The 17254-nt window shown below is 38.7% G+C and overlaps 1 protein-coding gene across 1 annotated transcript in view; it reads left to right on the forward strand.

The window, feature by feature from the left end:
* The window catches only part of LOC109431254 (allatotropins), a 106994-nt gene that overhangs the window by 81830 nt on the left and 7910 nt on the right, over window positions 1-17254 (forward strand). The window contains exon 3 of the mRNA XM_029868427.2: window positions 14020-14399. Within this exon, the coding sequence (XP_029724287.1) occupies window positions 14020-14399 (380 nt within the window). The remainder of the gene's footprint in view (window positions 1-14019; window positions 14400-17254) is intronic.

The following is a 17254-nucleotide window of genomic DNA, read 5'->3' on the forward strand; positions in this document are numbered from 1 at the left end:
GACTGTCTTTGACAAAGTTGTTGTAAATTTCATGGGCTACTTGATGCTGACAAAGTTGATTCGTAATACGTCCACTAGGCGGCGCTAGTGAGCAATATCATGTTATATCTCAGGATCCTGATGTCTTAGAAAGATGGTGTCTTCGGCAAAGTTGTTTGGTAAGTCAACGGCTTACAGATTATTGGCCGTTTAATTGGAAATTCCACCACTAGGCGGCGCTAGTGAGCAAATAAACTTTATATCCTATGCATCTTGGGAACCTGATAACTTAGAAAGATGGTGTTTTCGACAAAGTTGTTTGGTAGGACAAGTACTTACGGATGATTCGCAGTTTAATTTGAAATTTCATCACTTGGCGGCGCTAGTGAGCACGTAAATTTTACATATTATGTAACTCTGGACCCTTATTACTTAGAAAGATAGTGTCTTCGGCAAAGATGTTTGGTATATCAAGGGATTATAGATGAGTGACAGTTGCGCTAGTGAGCATGTAAATTTTTAATCTCATGTAGCTCAGGATCCCGATTAAAAAGGCACGGGACACCGTCTTCAGCCAGAGGCTGTACAGACTGAACAGAACTTAACACTAGACTATGGACACGACATACAATACATGCACCAGTGGATAACATGGTGCGGTTACACGCTTGGTAACGCTAACCGAACGGCCACGAAGCTCCACTGTACTCAGAAAGCTGATGTCTTCGGCAAAGTTGTTTGGTAGATCAAAGACCAAATGGAGGAAAAGTTACCTCTCGTGTCGACCTTCTAGAAGATCGAAAACTTACAGATAGTTGTCCGTTTGAATCGTAATTTCACCACTAGATGACAATAGTGAACATAAAAAATGTATATGCAATAGTTCTCAGGATCCTGGTTACGGTGGTTTTGGCAAAGTTGTCAAATAGGTTAAGTGCATTTGGTTGATGGGTCGTTGAAATCAATATTTCGCCAGTAAGTGGTGCTAATGAGTATGAAAATTTTATATCTTATATATCTCCGAGTCTGATAACCTGGGCAGTTGATATCTTCACGCAAAAAAATATTCCCGTTGGATGTACGTGAATCTTCACTTGAACTGAAAATTGCTTTCCTTATTTTCAAATTATCTGATTCCAATAAAAGCCACTAATTATTTCGTTATTACTACGTGATATTCCTCTTCGAGCCACATGCCATCATGTCTATGCTACGTGATTTGTCACGTAGGTATTGTTTCATATTGTCATTACGTGACTTTCCAGTGTGAAAAAAACTACCAAAAATCAACATGGCGCTGAACTTCCTCCCAGACTTAAATATTCCTCGCGATTTGCTGGTTAATTTTAAACTTAAGTGTCTAAAATTAATTGTAATGTACTTTCAAAAGAACAAATTCAATTATTTTAAAGTGCTATATTGGATCACACGAACTGGTGACGCTTTCCCTGCAAGATTTGAATGAACACCCCTGGGAATCAGTCAGTCAGTCAGTCAGTCCTTCCGAACAAATGTATTTGTTTCATCAAAAATTGTTATCAATCATGAAAAAGAGTTTGAGTGTTTTAATAAAATAACTAATAAATTACGAAAACTCCGATTTTGAAGCGAATAAATAATACACAAGAAAGCATTACAACTCACTGAACAATCATCTAAGGATCACAAAAATGCATTTAAAGTTTATCAACAAAATCCAATGTAATGTATTAAAATTTCACGTAATAATCATCTGACAGCTGTAGGTAATAAACTACAAAATCAATTATTACTATCTGGCAACTGTAGATAATGAACCAGGATCTGGCTGGCTTTGCTTTACTGGACTCCTCAGTTCGTTTCACGTGAAAAGTACTGTGGAAAAAATCTATGTATGCTTTCACGTAAACCTAAGGTGAATATTTTTTTGGGTGTTTGGCAAGGTTGGTTGGTAGATCTAGGGCTTTCAGTTGATTGACCGTTTGATTCGTGCTTCTGCCACCAGAAGACGCTAGTTGAAAATTTGCAAAAGCATGAACGTGTTATTATTCATCTAGAAAAAAATCAACGAGCTGTAAATTTTTATACTTCCGAAAGTTTTCAAAATTTGAAAATTACACAGCTAGTTGATTATAATTTGTTTAAATTTGCACTTGATTGATTAATTTTACATGAAGTTGAAGCGCTTAGTAATATATTCAATATCTGACCGTCGTATTTCAATATATTCTATCTTAAGGTTGTCAATGTCACGGGATAAGTACATCCATCCTTTATCCATCAAACAACAATGTCGAAGACATCATCTTTCTAAGTAATCAGGATCTTGAGATATATGAGGTATAAAATGGGAATGCTCACTAGTGCCTTCTGGATGTGAAATTGCACGTCATATTTGTCTTCATCAGTTAGTGTTTGATCTACTAAACAACTTTGCAGAAGACACCATCTTTCTAAGTAAGCAGGGTCCTGAGACACATGAGTTGAATACCCACTAGCGCCACCTAGATGTGGAGTTTCAAATCATACGGCTCTCCATCAGTTAGTGTTCGATCTGCTAAACAACTTTGCTGAAGACATCATCTTTCTAAGTAATCAGGATCTCGAGATATATGAGTTATAATATTTGAGTACTCACTTGCGCCACCTGTATGTAGAATTCCACATCATACTTGTCTTCATCAGTTAGTGTTTGATCTACTAAACAACTATGCACAAGACACCATCTTTCTAAGTAATCAGGGTCCTGAGATGTATGAGTTATAAAATTTCAATGCCCACTAGCGCCACCTAGATGTGGAGTTTCAAACCAAACGGCTCTCCATCAGTTAGTGTTTAACCAACCAAACAACTTTGCCGAAGTTGTTTCTAAGTACTCAGGATCCTGAGTAATATGGGATATAAAAATTATATGCTCACTAGCGCCGCCTATCGGTTGAAATCTGAATTTCTCAGATCACCTCGCGAAGGCCCTTGATATTCCAAGTAACTTTGCCGAAGACACCATATTTCTAGATCATTTAGATTTTGAAATACACTAATTCACATTCTACTGTCTATCTATCTTATCTTAAATATAGTGCGTTCTTCATATTGCGATTTTCAATTTTCCGCATTTTAAGGAGTTATACTGTTTTCAAAAAAGGTCTTATAATATTCCAAATAAGATTCCTGTAGAATACATTTGGGGTTGGCATCAATAGAAAAGATGGTTTCAAAGTAATAGTCGATAATTCTCATGTGTTGTACAAAGTACAACAGCGCGATTAACGGAAGGTTAACATATTAGTTTTATTTTTAAGTAAACAAATAAAAAATCAATTTCAATCGAAACATCAGTTGCTGTTATTTGAACCTTCTGAAAATTAACATTTTGTAAAGTGCACATGAATACGAAAAAAATTATGAGCATTTAACAATATCGTTTATTTTGTGGACGAGACTTGTCGTACTACTTTAAGAGCCACTGTTCATCTGAAAAAAAACTTAAATTTTATCAAAGGAACCGTACTTAACCCGATTTCCTTTTATTTACAGATATTCCCCTAACAAGCCCAGGTTAATCATCATCATTAAATTTTATGGGAAAGTCATCTGATGCAGTTCCAAGTGATTCTGTGAAAACATTTTTGCGTGTTCATGTGGGAAAATCACGTAAGAAAAGCAATAAGTACATTTTTTGATATGTTGATCATTTTACAATGACACATTTTATAATGATAGTCATTTCTAGTATGTGATTTTTAATATACAGGCGAAATCAAGCTAAAACTGGCTATATTTGCAATAGATAAAACTCGTTCCATATTTTCAAATGTGGAAATCCTGGTCTGCGTAAACGTGCGAAAGTTAACAAATGGGTATGTCAAACATAAGCATTTTTTTAAAGTAAAATTTTCAATAACATGATAAATATGAGAGATAGATATATACTTTCTTCGAGAAAGTTACGCGTTTCAATAAAGCAAAACATTTGCTAGAGCATTTGGAAATTGAGAAAAATGCATAGAAAAAGTTATAAGCAAAAAACTGATTTTTAGAGGAGCTTCATAAAAAACGCCTCAAATGTACATACAAATAAAAAGATAGAAATTTTGTATGTTCGGCAAAGTTATTTCTAGTAGAATTGTCTACAACTTCTCTGAACAAACATATTTTTTTAGTCTATAAATAAAAAAGATAGAAATCGTTTCTCACTTTTAGGGGGATTGATCACAAAACTGATGTTTCCATAAATTAGGGCTTATTTTATAGAAAAACTTTGCCGAAGACACCAAAGATCAAAATTCATGTTTTCATGGTCAAAACAATTTCGATCACGTTTTTGGGCCATCCGCAACAGTGTGAGCGGGGGATACTTCAGTAGCGCTATCTACGAATGAAAGTTTAATCACATTGTAGTAGTTGTCTTGTCGCATGACGTTAGCATAGAAAAAGAGCAGAGTTGCCATTCTTCATATTTTTATTCTTTGGTTTTACATGAGCTTCCAAAATCAATAGTCAAGTGTCTGTCACCCGAAGATAGTGGGCATGGACACCGGTGTTTATAAATAGCTATGTAATTAAACATTTTATGTTTTTTTTTCACTTGCACACAGTTTCTCAAAACTAAACTTCACATAGTTAATGATTCGAACCGTAATGTCATACATTTTAATTCAATTCGAAAAAATTTTCTTCCATGCGGAAATCAAGCAACTCCGATGAGTGGGCAGCAAATGGGTTTCACCTGGACCACATCATACTACAGTATAGTGCAGCTACTCAGGAACCGTTTGAAACTGTTACGAAACTTTCCGACGCTAAATAAACCACAGTGGACGCCTAAAATTTGTCAACACCAAAAACCACTTCCCCGTGGGAGGATCCAGCGAGATGGCTATCGTTGGCGATAGTAGTTCAGGGGTTGAGGTGCATAGAGTTAATTATTTTGACAACAATGCTGAGTGCACCTTGCTCACCATAATTACCTACTCGTTGCTTGGCACTAAATAGTGGTGGAACGACCGCACGCCATAGTTGCTCACAGTTGTTCCGTTTGGTATTTCTGCAGTGCGGCAAGGGCACCAGAGCAAGGAAGCTGGGAAGGATGTCAGGAATTATATTTCCTATTTAACTTACCCGGCTAGAGTTCTAGGGTGCAATCTGAAATTTTCACGATCAATGAGAGAGGCATCTCAGTTGCAATGGAGCTAAATTTAATAAGCAAAAATGCCTGAGCTATTCATAGAAACCATAGAGGTATGCTTTTGTCACTACTGGTCTTTCCGATAGCCAACAGCATGTGTACATACTTTTGAACAATGCAATAAATTTAATACGTCGATAAATATTTATTAGTCAATCAATTCAATACTTGTCACGATGAAGACGGTGAACGAAGAAACTGTACACAGTGGTCCAGCAACAAAAAAATAGTTACAAAAACATACTTATGAACTGATAATATTGAAACTTTTTATTAAAACTTAAGCGCTGTTTCACTAGTTACATACTCAAAACTTCACTTCTTACACTTCATAAGTTAGCTTTTAACTATTACGTTCTACGAACTTCAATATTTTGTTTCAAAAATAGCTTCTTATTGCTTAAAAAGATATTTCCTCATGCTATTAGTAAACGTAGTCGAATATTAATCGATAAGGAATGAACTAAAGAGCAAGCATCTGACCCCTTACAATAACAGCTCAAGAGAATTTCTGAACCAATGTGCTTCGGCAATTGAAGCTTTCCTTTTCTCCGCAACGAGAGAGATGCATCATGCCACATGTTTGCATGGGAAACATGCTTCTGTCTGTACGACAATCGATGCCCGCTGTTTATAGAATCACGAGTTTTATTGGACGCTGCTGGTGGCCGTTATTGTTTAACGAGCACACCTTGATGGCATGTATTTTTTTTCGGTCGATTGATTCGCATATATACATATTAGCCAATTTTGGCCACCCGGAAGCGAAACTGTAAACAGAGAGCAACCGTTTCCAATTTGCTAAAGAAAACAAGATGATTTCATTGTTTTTTTTTGAGAAGATTGTTATCAAGTACATGTGTATCTCACTTCCAGTAGGTACAACACGGATATTTTGCAATTGATTCCTCTTACGTCACCACCATTAAAAAAATGTTATTGGTGAAAGCGACTGCAGTAACCGGATTTCGCCATTACATAAGCGTCAAATCTTGAGTCTGCGATGTCGGATGAGGGTAAGCTGCTGTCACGGTCGCCATATAATAAATATATTTTTCATAGATCAAATAAAAAGGACTTTATGTGTTTGCCTTGTAGGATCAAATCGACGTGTACCATCTTTCAATTAATTTATTACGATCGACATCTTTACATAGATAAGACATAGAGTTCATAATTCTATATTTATGAACATTTATTTTCGTTGCTGCTTCTCTCCAATCTCGAGAACGTCCTAAACTCGCCAAATCACTCTTGACCTAGTTAGCCCATCTTGTTTCATGTTGTCTTGTGGCACCCGGATTATTTGCAAACGCAACCTTTGTAAGGTTACTATCCGGCATTCTTTCAACATGCCCTGCCCATCGTATCCAACCAACATTGGCAACTTTCTGGATGCTGGGTTCGCCGTAGAGCACAACAAGCTTGTGGTTAATTATACGCCACCACACACCGTTTTTGTGCACGTCAACAGAGATCATCCTTGGCACTCGTCGCTTGAATACTCCAAGTGCTTGCAAATCATTCTCGGACATGTTCCAAGTGTCACGCCCGTTGAGAATTACCCGTCGTTTTATCGTCCTGTACATGGTACACTAGACGCTTGAGCGAATTTACCGCGGTTTCTTCTGGAGCCCATAGTGGGCTTGGACTTTCCTAGGCATAGTGGCATCGCTCGCATGCACGCAAGAGCACCACTACCAAATATTCACAGCATAGTCCGAGAAAGCTTCACTCACGGCGAAACGCCTCCCTAAATACCTCGTCGTTGAAATATGATGTCTTCCGCTTATGAAGGCTTGGCCTTGACTTAGTTGCCCCTCCCTCCGGTCGATGCTAGTTGTTATTGTAGTCGGTGCTATAAACATAGACAAACAGACGAAACTCCTAAGGGAAACTCACCAAAAACTTTTGCCCGGTGTCTTTTTTATGAGCACACTGCCACCTGTTGATAGAACCGCGCGACTGTCGGCCATGGATTTTGATTTGACGTTTGTCTAACACGCATAGTACTACACAAATCGCATGTAATTTTTGTTTGCATCATTCAGCAACGTGTACACTGGCAAACTTTAAAGCGATCGAATACTAGCGCCTCTGGTGGAAGGATCGCGGAAATGAAATAAAATTTGAATTGATCGTTAAATGCATATTTTAAGTGTTTCGTCTGTTTGTCTGTGCTATAAAGAACCGCCAGGTGATCGCAAAGAATGCAGGTATCATCTACTCGAACTACTTGTTAGGCCAGGGGTGCAAAAAGTAACGACGTTTAGTAGCGACATTAGCCAGTTTGTCATTGAGCATGGCCAGTAGTGGCTCTAGCAGAATCTGATCGTCGGTTCGTGGAACGGCTTCCCCATTTCCAGCGACTTTTGTCCTGCCAGATCAGCCATTATACAGCTCAACATCTGCATAAATTGCCCATGTTGACCCGACCAACCCACCTTGAGTTTTCCTACTTGTACGGACTTATTGGCGTCCATTAGAAGGAGCTGCTGAAACAAGGCCACCTGTTTACCTGCCAAGCCTTTGCGTATCCGAATGGCTGCAGTCGCCACCTGCACCTTGCACTGTTGCTGCAGTGCCGTGACGAGGTCTTCCACGTCCGTGATCTCGATCACCTCGGTCGGTACCCTTACCAAGGATCTCTTCCACCAGACACAAGTAGGCGGCGCCCTTACGTACGAGTAAGTCGAATGGTCCACTGCACGAATTCATGCTGGCCTGCTTACTCCCAGAGTATTTTGACGTTTGAGCGGTGCCGACACCGCTTAAACGTCAAATTTCGTGTGAGAGTAAGCAGGCCAGTATAAATTCGTGCAGTAATCCATACCGCGTACGTCAGTTTTGTGAGATTGACATCACTCTTTATCGCATTCAAAACCTCTGAATACACTGACTCGTGATGTCGAGGGATCAGCGTCTCTAAATTTTGTTTACGAAGAGATTTGTGCCCTCGAAATTGTGAGTAGGTGTCAAAGTCGCCTATTGTGGTGGCCATTTTCGGATTCTAACAAGTCTGTCCTTAATGCTTACATTCACTTTCAGAGCTTGCTCCGTTTGCCGAGGCTGGAGATATAATTTAAGATTGTGCGATATTTGCCAGAAAACCATTCGCCAGAATGCCATTGGCCAGAAAGACATTTGCCAGAAAATACCATTTCCCAGAAAACCGTTTGCCAGGAAAAACCATTTCCCAGAAACCATTTGCCAGAATGTTCCATTCCCCGGAAAGTACCATTTCCCATAAATTTTCCAAAGTTCTCAATCCAGAAATGTTCCCAATCTAATGATAATTTAAAACATTCTTAATGAAAAATAAATCGTGTTTTTTATTGATAACTGTAGTAAAAATCTAAAAATTTTTTTTCAGATTTATATGCGAAAGTTAAGTAAATTATTTGAACTGATGTAAGAGCAAACAAGAAATGGTTTTAGAGTAACTTTGAAAGAAAAGCCTAAAACTATAGAAGAACAAATCACTCTGAAACAAAAAATTGATGTGAACTCAAACCTTTCAAACTTCACAATACATTAAATCTTTTTTGTACTTTAATTATTTTATTGATGTGCGCAATTTCAATTAGAACATTTCCACAAATTTGCCATGTGGACAAGTTAATCATGATGTGGATCCAATTGATATAATATTATTTTGACGGAATTTGATCAATACTCATCAAAAATTTTCCTTTCTTCAACACATAGGATGTTCTTTCCAGCTTTTACTGATATGCAATTTTTGTCTTTACTTATATTTTTTCAAAGATTCCCTTCTTTCAATTGAAAGTTATTTTTTAAGCTTATTTATGACAATAACTACATATAACATGATCACTTTAAATCATAACTTTTGTGCCAACAGGAAAATTGCCCGGAATTGTTGATCACACACTTAAATCAATCGAATACCATAAACAAAAACCTTTTTGAACAACGAGTAAAAATACAGAAATGATAACTTAAGTGACGGTTTTACCTATACCATTAGCGTGACTGTCACTGCCCGAAAGCCATTGACCCCAATATTACAAGCTTGAATGTAGCATTAGGCTGAATATCACTTGATCAAATGCTATAAAAAGCTTGTTCTTGAGGAAATAAATTCTAATAATTCCAGCAGTTTTTTCATTCTTTTAATCATCTGCTATTTTTTCTAGATGAACTTAGTTTATTTGCGACATTTCTAACCAATATATTCCCTTATCACGGTGGTGTATTCATCCAGATGAACTAGCCCAGGGCTGAAAACCTCGCAAATAAAGATAATAATAATAATTATCACGGTGGTTGTAACATGTGAGCTTATGTGGGCTTATGGTATTACGGCTAATGGCCGGAGCGGCTACTGTAATAGAATCTTAATATCAATGATGTTAGTGCATTCGGCTGAAGGCCGTTGGGTCGAATGTCATTTGGTCGAAGTTCATTAGGTCAAAAAGTTATTTTGCCGAATGGCCATATTTTTTTCATTTTTTCTTTTTTGCTGTTAAAATAATTGTTGAAGTTGGAGCTACTATATTTAATCCATGAATCTTTCTGTGTGGTAGTGGTTTGTGTTCAGATTTCCCGTGTTAATCTATCTGTAAGAACTTTGTAAACATCTTTTGTTCTCACGTATGTGGATAGGTTTGCAGTAGGTTTCGTGAGACTTTTTTTGGACAACCCAATGGACTTCGGTCAGCAGTATTTTCACCATACCAGATGTTTGTGGACCTATGCACTTATAGCCTAGTTACATCGAAGTCTCGCGCTTAGTATCATATAGGCGTATCTGCAATGATCGATTTCTCTTCATCGATTTTCTCTTTGCTCAATAACTACCGGTGAATCATTTCCAGTGGTTTTCGTTGTTTTAGCCCTAATCGCCTTTTATCGAAACAAACCAAGAGATCATCCTAGCAGTGAACATATTGCATTATTGTAAAAGATTGAAGCTGACGACATTTTTTTTTATGTTTTTTTATGTTAACCCTTATGTGGCTAACAGGGTACCCGGGTACCCAGCGCCCATTTAAAAAGCACGGTGTAGAAAAAAGCAAAAAGTTTGTTGGACACATAACGGTTAATCTAACAATAACATCTTTAGTTTCAATTAATTCTTAGAAAATGGAGAAAATTTATATTTGCAGTCAATGTACCAATCCCCAGAATTTAATATTTAATAATAAACTCTGGGGGTTGGTACATTCTGGCAAATGGTACTTTCGGGCAAATGGTTTTCTGGCGTTTGTCATTCTGGCGAACGGTTTTCTGGCAAATATCGCACAATCATAATTTGAGTGTGCTGTTGTAACTCTTTCGTGGATATACACTCCCGTTCAAAAGTTTGGGGTCACCCCCTCAAAAACATGTCATTTTTTTAGGGCCATATCTCCGCCAATTTGCGTCCGATTTCAAAACCCTAGGTTTCATTCAAAAGATAATAAGTCAAAGAAACTTTGAACATGATTTAAAAGAAACTTTTTCAACAAATTTTGTATGTAAACTTAACCCAAAGTTGCCAAATTTTCTAAAAAATGAATATAAACTTACGGCAGTGTCGCTGGAAGTTGGGTCGACAAAATTTTAAGATGAGAGCGGTAATATGACCCATCTTCTATTAGCTTTCAACTGCTTTTTACAGAACTTAGCTAAAAAATCTAGAAAAATAGTTATTAAGTAAATTAATCCTTGATGTCATCGACCAAAAGTTTGGGGTCACCCCTCAAAATGCTGTTTCTGCCAAAAGTTTGGGGTCACTATCGTAAAACATGGAAAAGTGATTTGTTGATATCTTTGTCATCTATAGTTCAATTTTAATTATTTTTGGCTCATTTCAAAGATAATTAACTAAATTTACGTTTGATGTCTCTTCCACCAGACACAAGTAGGCGGCGCCCTTACGTACGAGTACGTCGAATGGTCCACTGCACGAATTTATGCTGGCCTGCTTACTCTCGCAGAGTATTTTGACGTTTGAGCGGTGCCGACGCCGCTTAAACGTCAAATTTCGTATGAGAGTAAGCAGGCCAGTATAAATTCGTGCAGTAATCCATACCGCGTATGTCGGTTCCGTGAGATTGACATCGCTCTTTATCGCATTCAAAACCTCTGAGTACACTGACTCGTGATGTCGAGGGATCAGCGTCTCTGAATTCCTGTTACTCTTTCTTCTTCTGCCTTTCGCATCCGCGTCGGCTGCATTATGGGCGTTTGTCCCGGCTAGCTTGTCATCGCTTACTGCTAACATTCACTTTCGGAGCTTGCTCCGTTTGCCGAGGTTGGAGATATAATTTAAGTGTGCTGTTGTACCTAACTCTTTCGTGGATATATCTCTTTATAAACTCCCAAGTAAACTCCCATAAAGTGTTGGCATCGGCAGATCCGTTGGTCTCTGCTAACCTCTCACAAGGCTGACAAGCGTTGGATACTGTAGTAACGCATAAGTCCTGTCCTGCATCCTGCTTTCACCTATTCGTCAATAAATGAGCAAAAGCAGGATGCAGCAATTTCGACCATGTTCAATCTACTTCATTGAACAGGACTATAATTTTGTTGTTTCTTGAACTCGTGACCCACGGTGGTGCAGGGGACCGAATTGAAAGATCTCCATCCTGAGCGACTACCCGCCATCGTCTTGACCCGGGCCAGGTCAAATTTCTGTCGACTTGCTTGATTTCGTTGTTGAGGCTTCGCCACCATGAGCCTCTGGGTCTGCCTCTGCTGTGACGTCCTGCTGGGTTTCAATCTATAACGCTTGCTTGCAGATTTCGTTCCCGCCCGTGCGTAGAGTGTGGCCGACCTACCTTCATTTTCGCTCCCGAATTTTTGTCACTATCGGCTTTTGATTACATCGACGTGGAGCTCCACGTTGCAGATCCAATGGTGAGACCACCATGCACGAATTATGTACCGCAGGCATCTATTGATGAAGACCTGCGGCCGTTGAGTGTTCTCCGCTGATACACACCAAGTTTCAATGGCGTACAGCAGCACAGATTTCACGGTCGAGTTGAAAATTCGGATTTGGGTGCGTCGACTAATCTGGTTGTTTTTTCCATGCCTTTCCTGAACTCACAAAAGCAGCACTCGCCTTCTTGATCCGTGCACCTTTGTCGATCTTGATGCCGCTATCGCATCTACCAGGATCTCATCGATTACTATGAGGAACAGTAGCGATGATAGTATACATCCTTGCATCACTCCAGCAATGACCCGGTTGGGACCGGACAAGACACCGTTGAGCAGTATTCTACACGACAATGCCCTGTACTGCGCTTCAATGAGGCCGATGATTTTCTCAGGGACACCCTTGCACCTAAGGGCTCCCCACATATTCTCGTGATTGACACGGTCGAATGCTTTTCCATAAATAATAAACACCAGAGAGATTTTTGGAATTCTTTGATTTGCTCCAAGATGATACAGTGCGTGACAATATGGTTCACACAGGATCGTCCAGCACGGAATTCTGCTTGCTGCCGCCGGAGAGTTGCGTCAATCTTCTCCTGTATTTAGTAAAGGATCACTTTGCAGGGGACTTTGAGAACGATGCACAGCAACATGATACCCCGCCAAATATCGCATACAGTGAACAGTCAGGTCACATTTTTGGGCACCTTTACTAAGACGCCTTGCATCCACTCGGCCGGAAATGTCGCGGCTTCTCATATGTTGCAGAATAATTGATGCAGCAGTTGTGCGGATACTACGGGTTCAGCTTAGACCCCTGGGACCTTGTTCGACTTCATGCTACGGATTGCTGGTTCTATCTCCAGCAATGGTGGAGCTTCGGTGTTGACACGGGTAATGCATCGAACCCTTGGTGGATCATGCTGAGGTGTTAGTGGCGTGGCTGACACTTGACAAAGGTTACAGGCTTTTCAGTCTTGAGAATAAGTGAGTAATGCATTTATTCGTGTTTTTAATGTGATTCTTACATTACTGAAACCGTTGCGTTAGTTTAGTACCAATCGGCCATTTGGAGTATTCGTAAACTTTATGTGTTTGATTTTTTGTGGAACCTTGACTCTGAAATATTGTGGTACCTAATGAATCGGAATTGGGTCTGGGTGCCACTGGCTATGACCGCTGTAACTCAAATGTGGCAGTACGAGCTTACAGTTTTGTAAACATAACAGAATTATAACGCTTCTGATTACGATTTCTTATACACCAATAGAGACTTTCACATCCACATTACACTTGAATTTCTTTTAAATGTTATGTTGAATGCACGAGACAGGCTCCATCACATGTATAAGCTCGTATCACTTTAAATGTCATTTCACCACTTTCACTTTTGCAAAAACGTTACTACAACGTGATACAGATTGGGAGCAAGGAATTAACGGGAATGAACCTTGTATCTAGCATTAGAGAGTCTTCGTGTATTTCGTTCTGCATGTGCTGTACATCGCCGTATGTATACCACCATCAGAACTCTGTTTAGCCGACGCTCGACTTGCGACAGCGCTCCAGCCATGTGCATCACGTTGATCCACTTCTCCGTACGATAGCTTCAATGCAAACCGGTCCAGACGAGGGGGGAATTTGTCGCCAAAATTGGCAATATAATTTCAATAGTGTGTAAATTGAATCCAAAAAGCATGACACTGTTCTATCGTCACCGTTTTGCGCTTCCTTCAAAGTTATGAAGCTCGCGTTGCTGGGGTGGACGAAATTTTCCCAGATTTAACAGGGATCGAATAGCGCAAACGGATCCCCGATGTGATTATTCGGGGGAGCATTATATCGTTTTCCGTAATTTTCGTCCGGAGACCATTACAAATTATACAGACCGACACTTCACCTGATTGTTCCTGCTTTCATTCCACTTAATTTACGATAAAATTTAATGCTTTTTGTCTTCTCTCATTCCTCTTCTTCAGATCACAAAAATGTCCGCCTGCAGATGGTTGTTCTTGGTGGTGCTGTGCTCGGTCCTGCTATGCTGTCACACATCCAACGCTGGTCCGGCTCACCAGTTGGCCAGTTTGGCGGCGCGGGCCTCGAAGATTCCCCGTTCGATACGGGCGCCGTTTAGGAACTCGGAAATGATGACGGCCAGAGGGTTTGGGAAACGTCGCGCCCCGATCGGAATCAACGTCGGCGGGAGCAGCGGCGGCAGCAGTGGCAGCGCCGGCGTCAAACACATGATTGAAGAAGCGGCACCTTGGGGCTACGATAAACGTGAGGCGGGAAAACTTATCGAAGAGCTCGCCGCCGACAATGCAGATCCGGTGCAGCAGATAATTGGTGAACAGGAAAGGTGAGGTGATAATTTATTCAACAACTCTCTGGGATGGTTGATGGTTCAGTCAATGCTCCTTTAATTAAGGCTGATATAATTCAAAGCAGTTAAGAGCGTAACTAACACGCGGGTGGAATTAACATTATGTATCTATTTCGGGAACACCGATTGATCCACCAGCAATCATAGGAATACGTCAAGTTTGGCTTTCATATTTGAGGGGGTTAGAGGCAGAGGGTGGGTAGGGGGGCAGTGATCAAACATTCAAAGTTGAGATACATATTCTACGTGACTCTACGAGATCAACTTTGTTTGCTGCCAAAAACCCATAATTAAAAAAAAATGTTTTAACATGTTTTCACATTGAATGAAAATATGACGCTTAACCATTGATGAGATTTGTTTGGTGGCAAAGTGGTGTAAGTATAATATTATATACACTCTGTTTCATAACTATAGATCCAAATAATATTTTTCGATATTCGGGTATGTAGAAGGAATCCAATCGATGTTGTTTCCATGTTTTGTTCGATGCTTAGAGTAGACATCAGAAAACCAAATATTCCGATATTACATGTGTTCTCTTTATCTGAAATATCATCTAACATAAACTCCTCTGTTTCACAACAATAAATTCAAATGAGAAATTAATCTATTTTATTCATCAAATAACGATAAATGTTCTATCATTCAATATAATCAACTCGATTAGGTTCTGATCAGAAGAACATTTTGACCATTCCATTAGCTGAATATTTTGTTTTATGAATCCAAGCAATACTCTTTCAGAAGCTTGATGAGTTCTCGACTGTTGACGGAATTCGAGTTGACGGAAATGCTGTCAACAATAATCCACCAAGACAGAATGTTCCCCACACGCTTTAATTAGCGCGGAATTAAAAAGTACAAAACTGATTACATTCATTCAAAAATGGATTTTTACAGCAATTTTGTAAAAAAAAATACCAGATTCATTTGTCTATCATTTGAAAGATCATACACAAGCAAGATAAAGACGAAAAACATCTATTTTACTCCAATCAACACATGTTATTGTGAGCAAATTTAAACTGCGTTAAGGTCATAACGTATACTTTTCGCAACATATGACATGTGTGATCCAATATCCTAATTAAAGCCTGTATCCGTAATAATCGGGACACAGAAGTACGGCTATAGCTCTGTAATGAATCGGTAAATTTGGCCAAATAATTGACTAAAAACTCTTTGGTGTATGTTGATTATTTGTGCAAAATTTCATAAAAATCGATGTATTACTTTTAACTGTGGATGAAAAACAAATACATGTGGTTTTAAGCATTTTGTACAATCATGACCAATTTTCATTCGCATAGAAGATGGTTCTTTTACGCTACAATTCAAAGTTCTGTGATGATAATTATGAAATTTCGTTAGCAGTTATGATACTTATAGCACAGATAACAGATGTTTATGCTAGTACAAATTTTTCGCAGAATCCTGTGTAAATGTTCAAAACGATATACGTTGGCTCACTACCGCCATCTACTCAACTGATTGCGACATTACATCTAACTTGAATGCAGAAATAGTTCAAAGTTCCACTTTCATTCAAGATCGAATACAATCGTGAATGTAAAATTGCGTAGTGCATGCAATCTTGAAAGCGATCACTGACTATCGATGACTGCGCCATCTCAAAATGATTGCCACATGAGTTTCAGTTGCTCGTTACATACAAAATGGCTGTTGAGCATTTTTACACACATTACCAATATCGGCACCAACATTTCAAAAGGGCGTAACTGCATTTTGAAAGAAATCCCTCTTTCACATCTGTGGATCGTATTTCAATGCCGCCATGCAAATCACCGCCAGTATAGGAAAGAAGAGCAATTTCTCTGTCTAGTGATGTTTGTGAATTTCGTGGGAAACTTAAAATATGACCCACAGATGTGAAAAAGTGGTTTGTTTCAAAATGCAGTTACGCCCTTTTGAAATGTTGGTGCCGATATAAGCATAAACGTCTGTTATCTGTGCTTATAGAGACACTTTCTTGCAAAATTTCATCAACTTTTATTAATTGGTTAGAAAGATACTGGTGTTGATAGGGGTGAGTGTTAGTGAAAATTTTTCGTGTTTTTCATATGCGATGTTTGCCTATTCATAACATTTGAATTTCTCTGCCAATTTTCATGAAATTTTCACAGAAGTCAGTTGATTATGTGTTTATTATATCTGCAAAATTTGATGATTATTGGTATCGTACTTTCAATAGTACAATCGAAACAATAAAGGGTGCTGACTAATTGCTGCCTGAGAGGCTAAAATTACGTTCGGTCCCAATACATGTTTAGACTATAAAATTGTTTATAGTGCATCGATTTTTTTGAAATTTTGCCTATGCAACGAATATAGATTGAGAGGATTGTGTTCAAAATTTCAGTCATTTCCATTGCCAAATTCAAAAGTTACAGCGCTAACAAGCAAAACTAGGGGCTGTACAAAATTCAATGGCGCACATTCTACTCCTTCTTTGCTACAACAAAAAGTACTGCACCGATTCACATGAAATTTTGTTGGTGAAATGAATACATCTTAAGATGTTATTAGGCCAATTTTGAGCAATTTTAATGTATCTATTATAGATTTACAGATGTATTTCTGTGTCCCGATTATTGCGGATACAGGCTTTATGTACCCCCAGCTAATTCAAACTTTATCCATTTTTTATAAAATTTTGTGCAAACTCGGTATACTGAAATCTATACCACATCTTGAAACTATAACTAAACATCATGAAATCAATAATAAACATTTTTGCTGTATAAGAGTGGAACAAACCATTCTTAGGCAAACTTTAGCTTAAGAAACTGTTATTAAGCTAGTTCTGT

This window comes from Aedes albopictus, chromosome 3 (genome assembly GCF_035046485.1).
Source record: "Aedes albopictus strain Foshan chromosome 3, AalbF5, whole genome shotgun sequence".
NCBI classification, from domain to species: domain Eukaryota; kingdom Metazoa; phylum Arthropoda; class Insecta; order Diptera; family Culicidae; genus Aedes; species Aedes albopictus.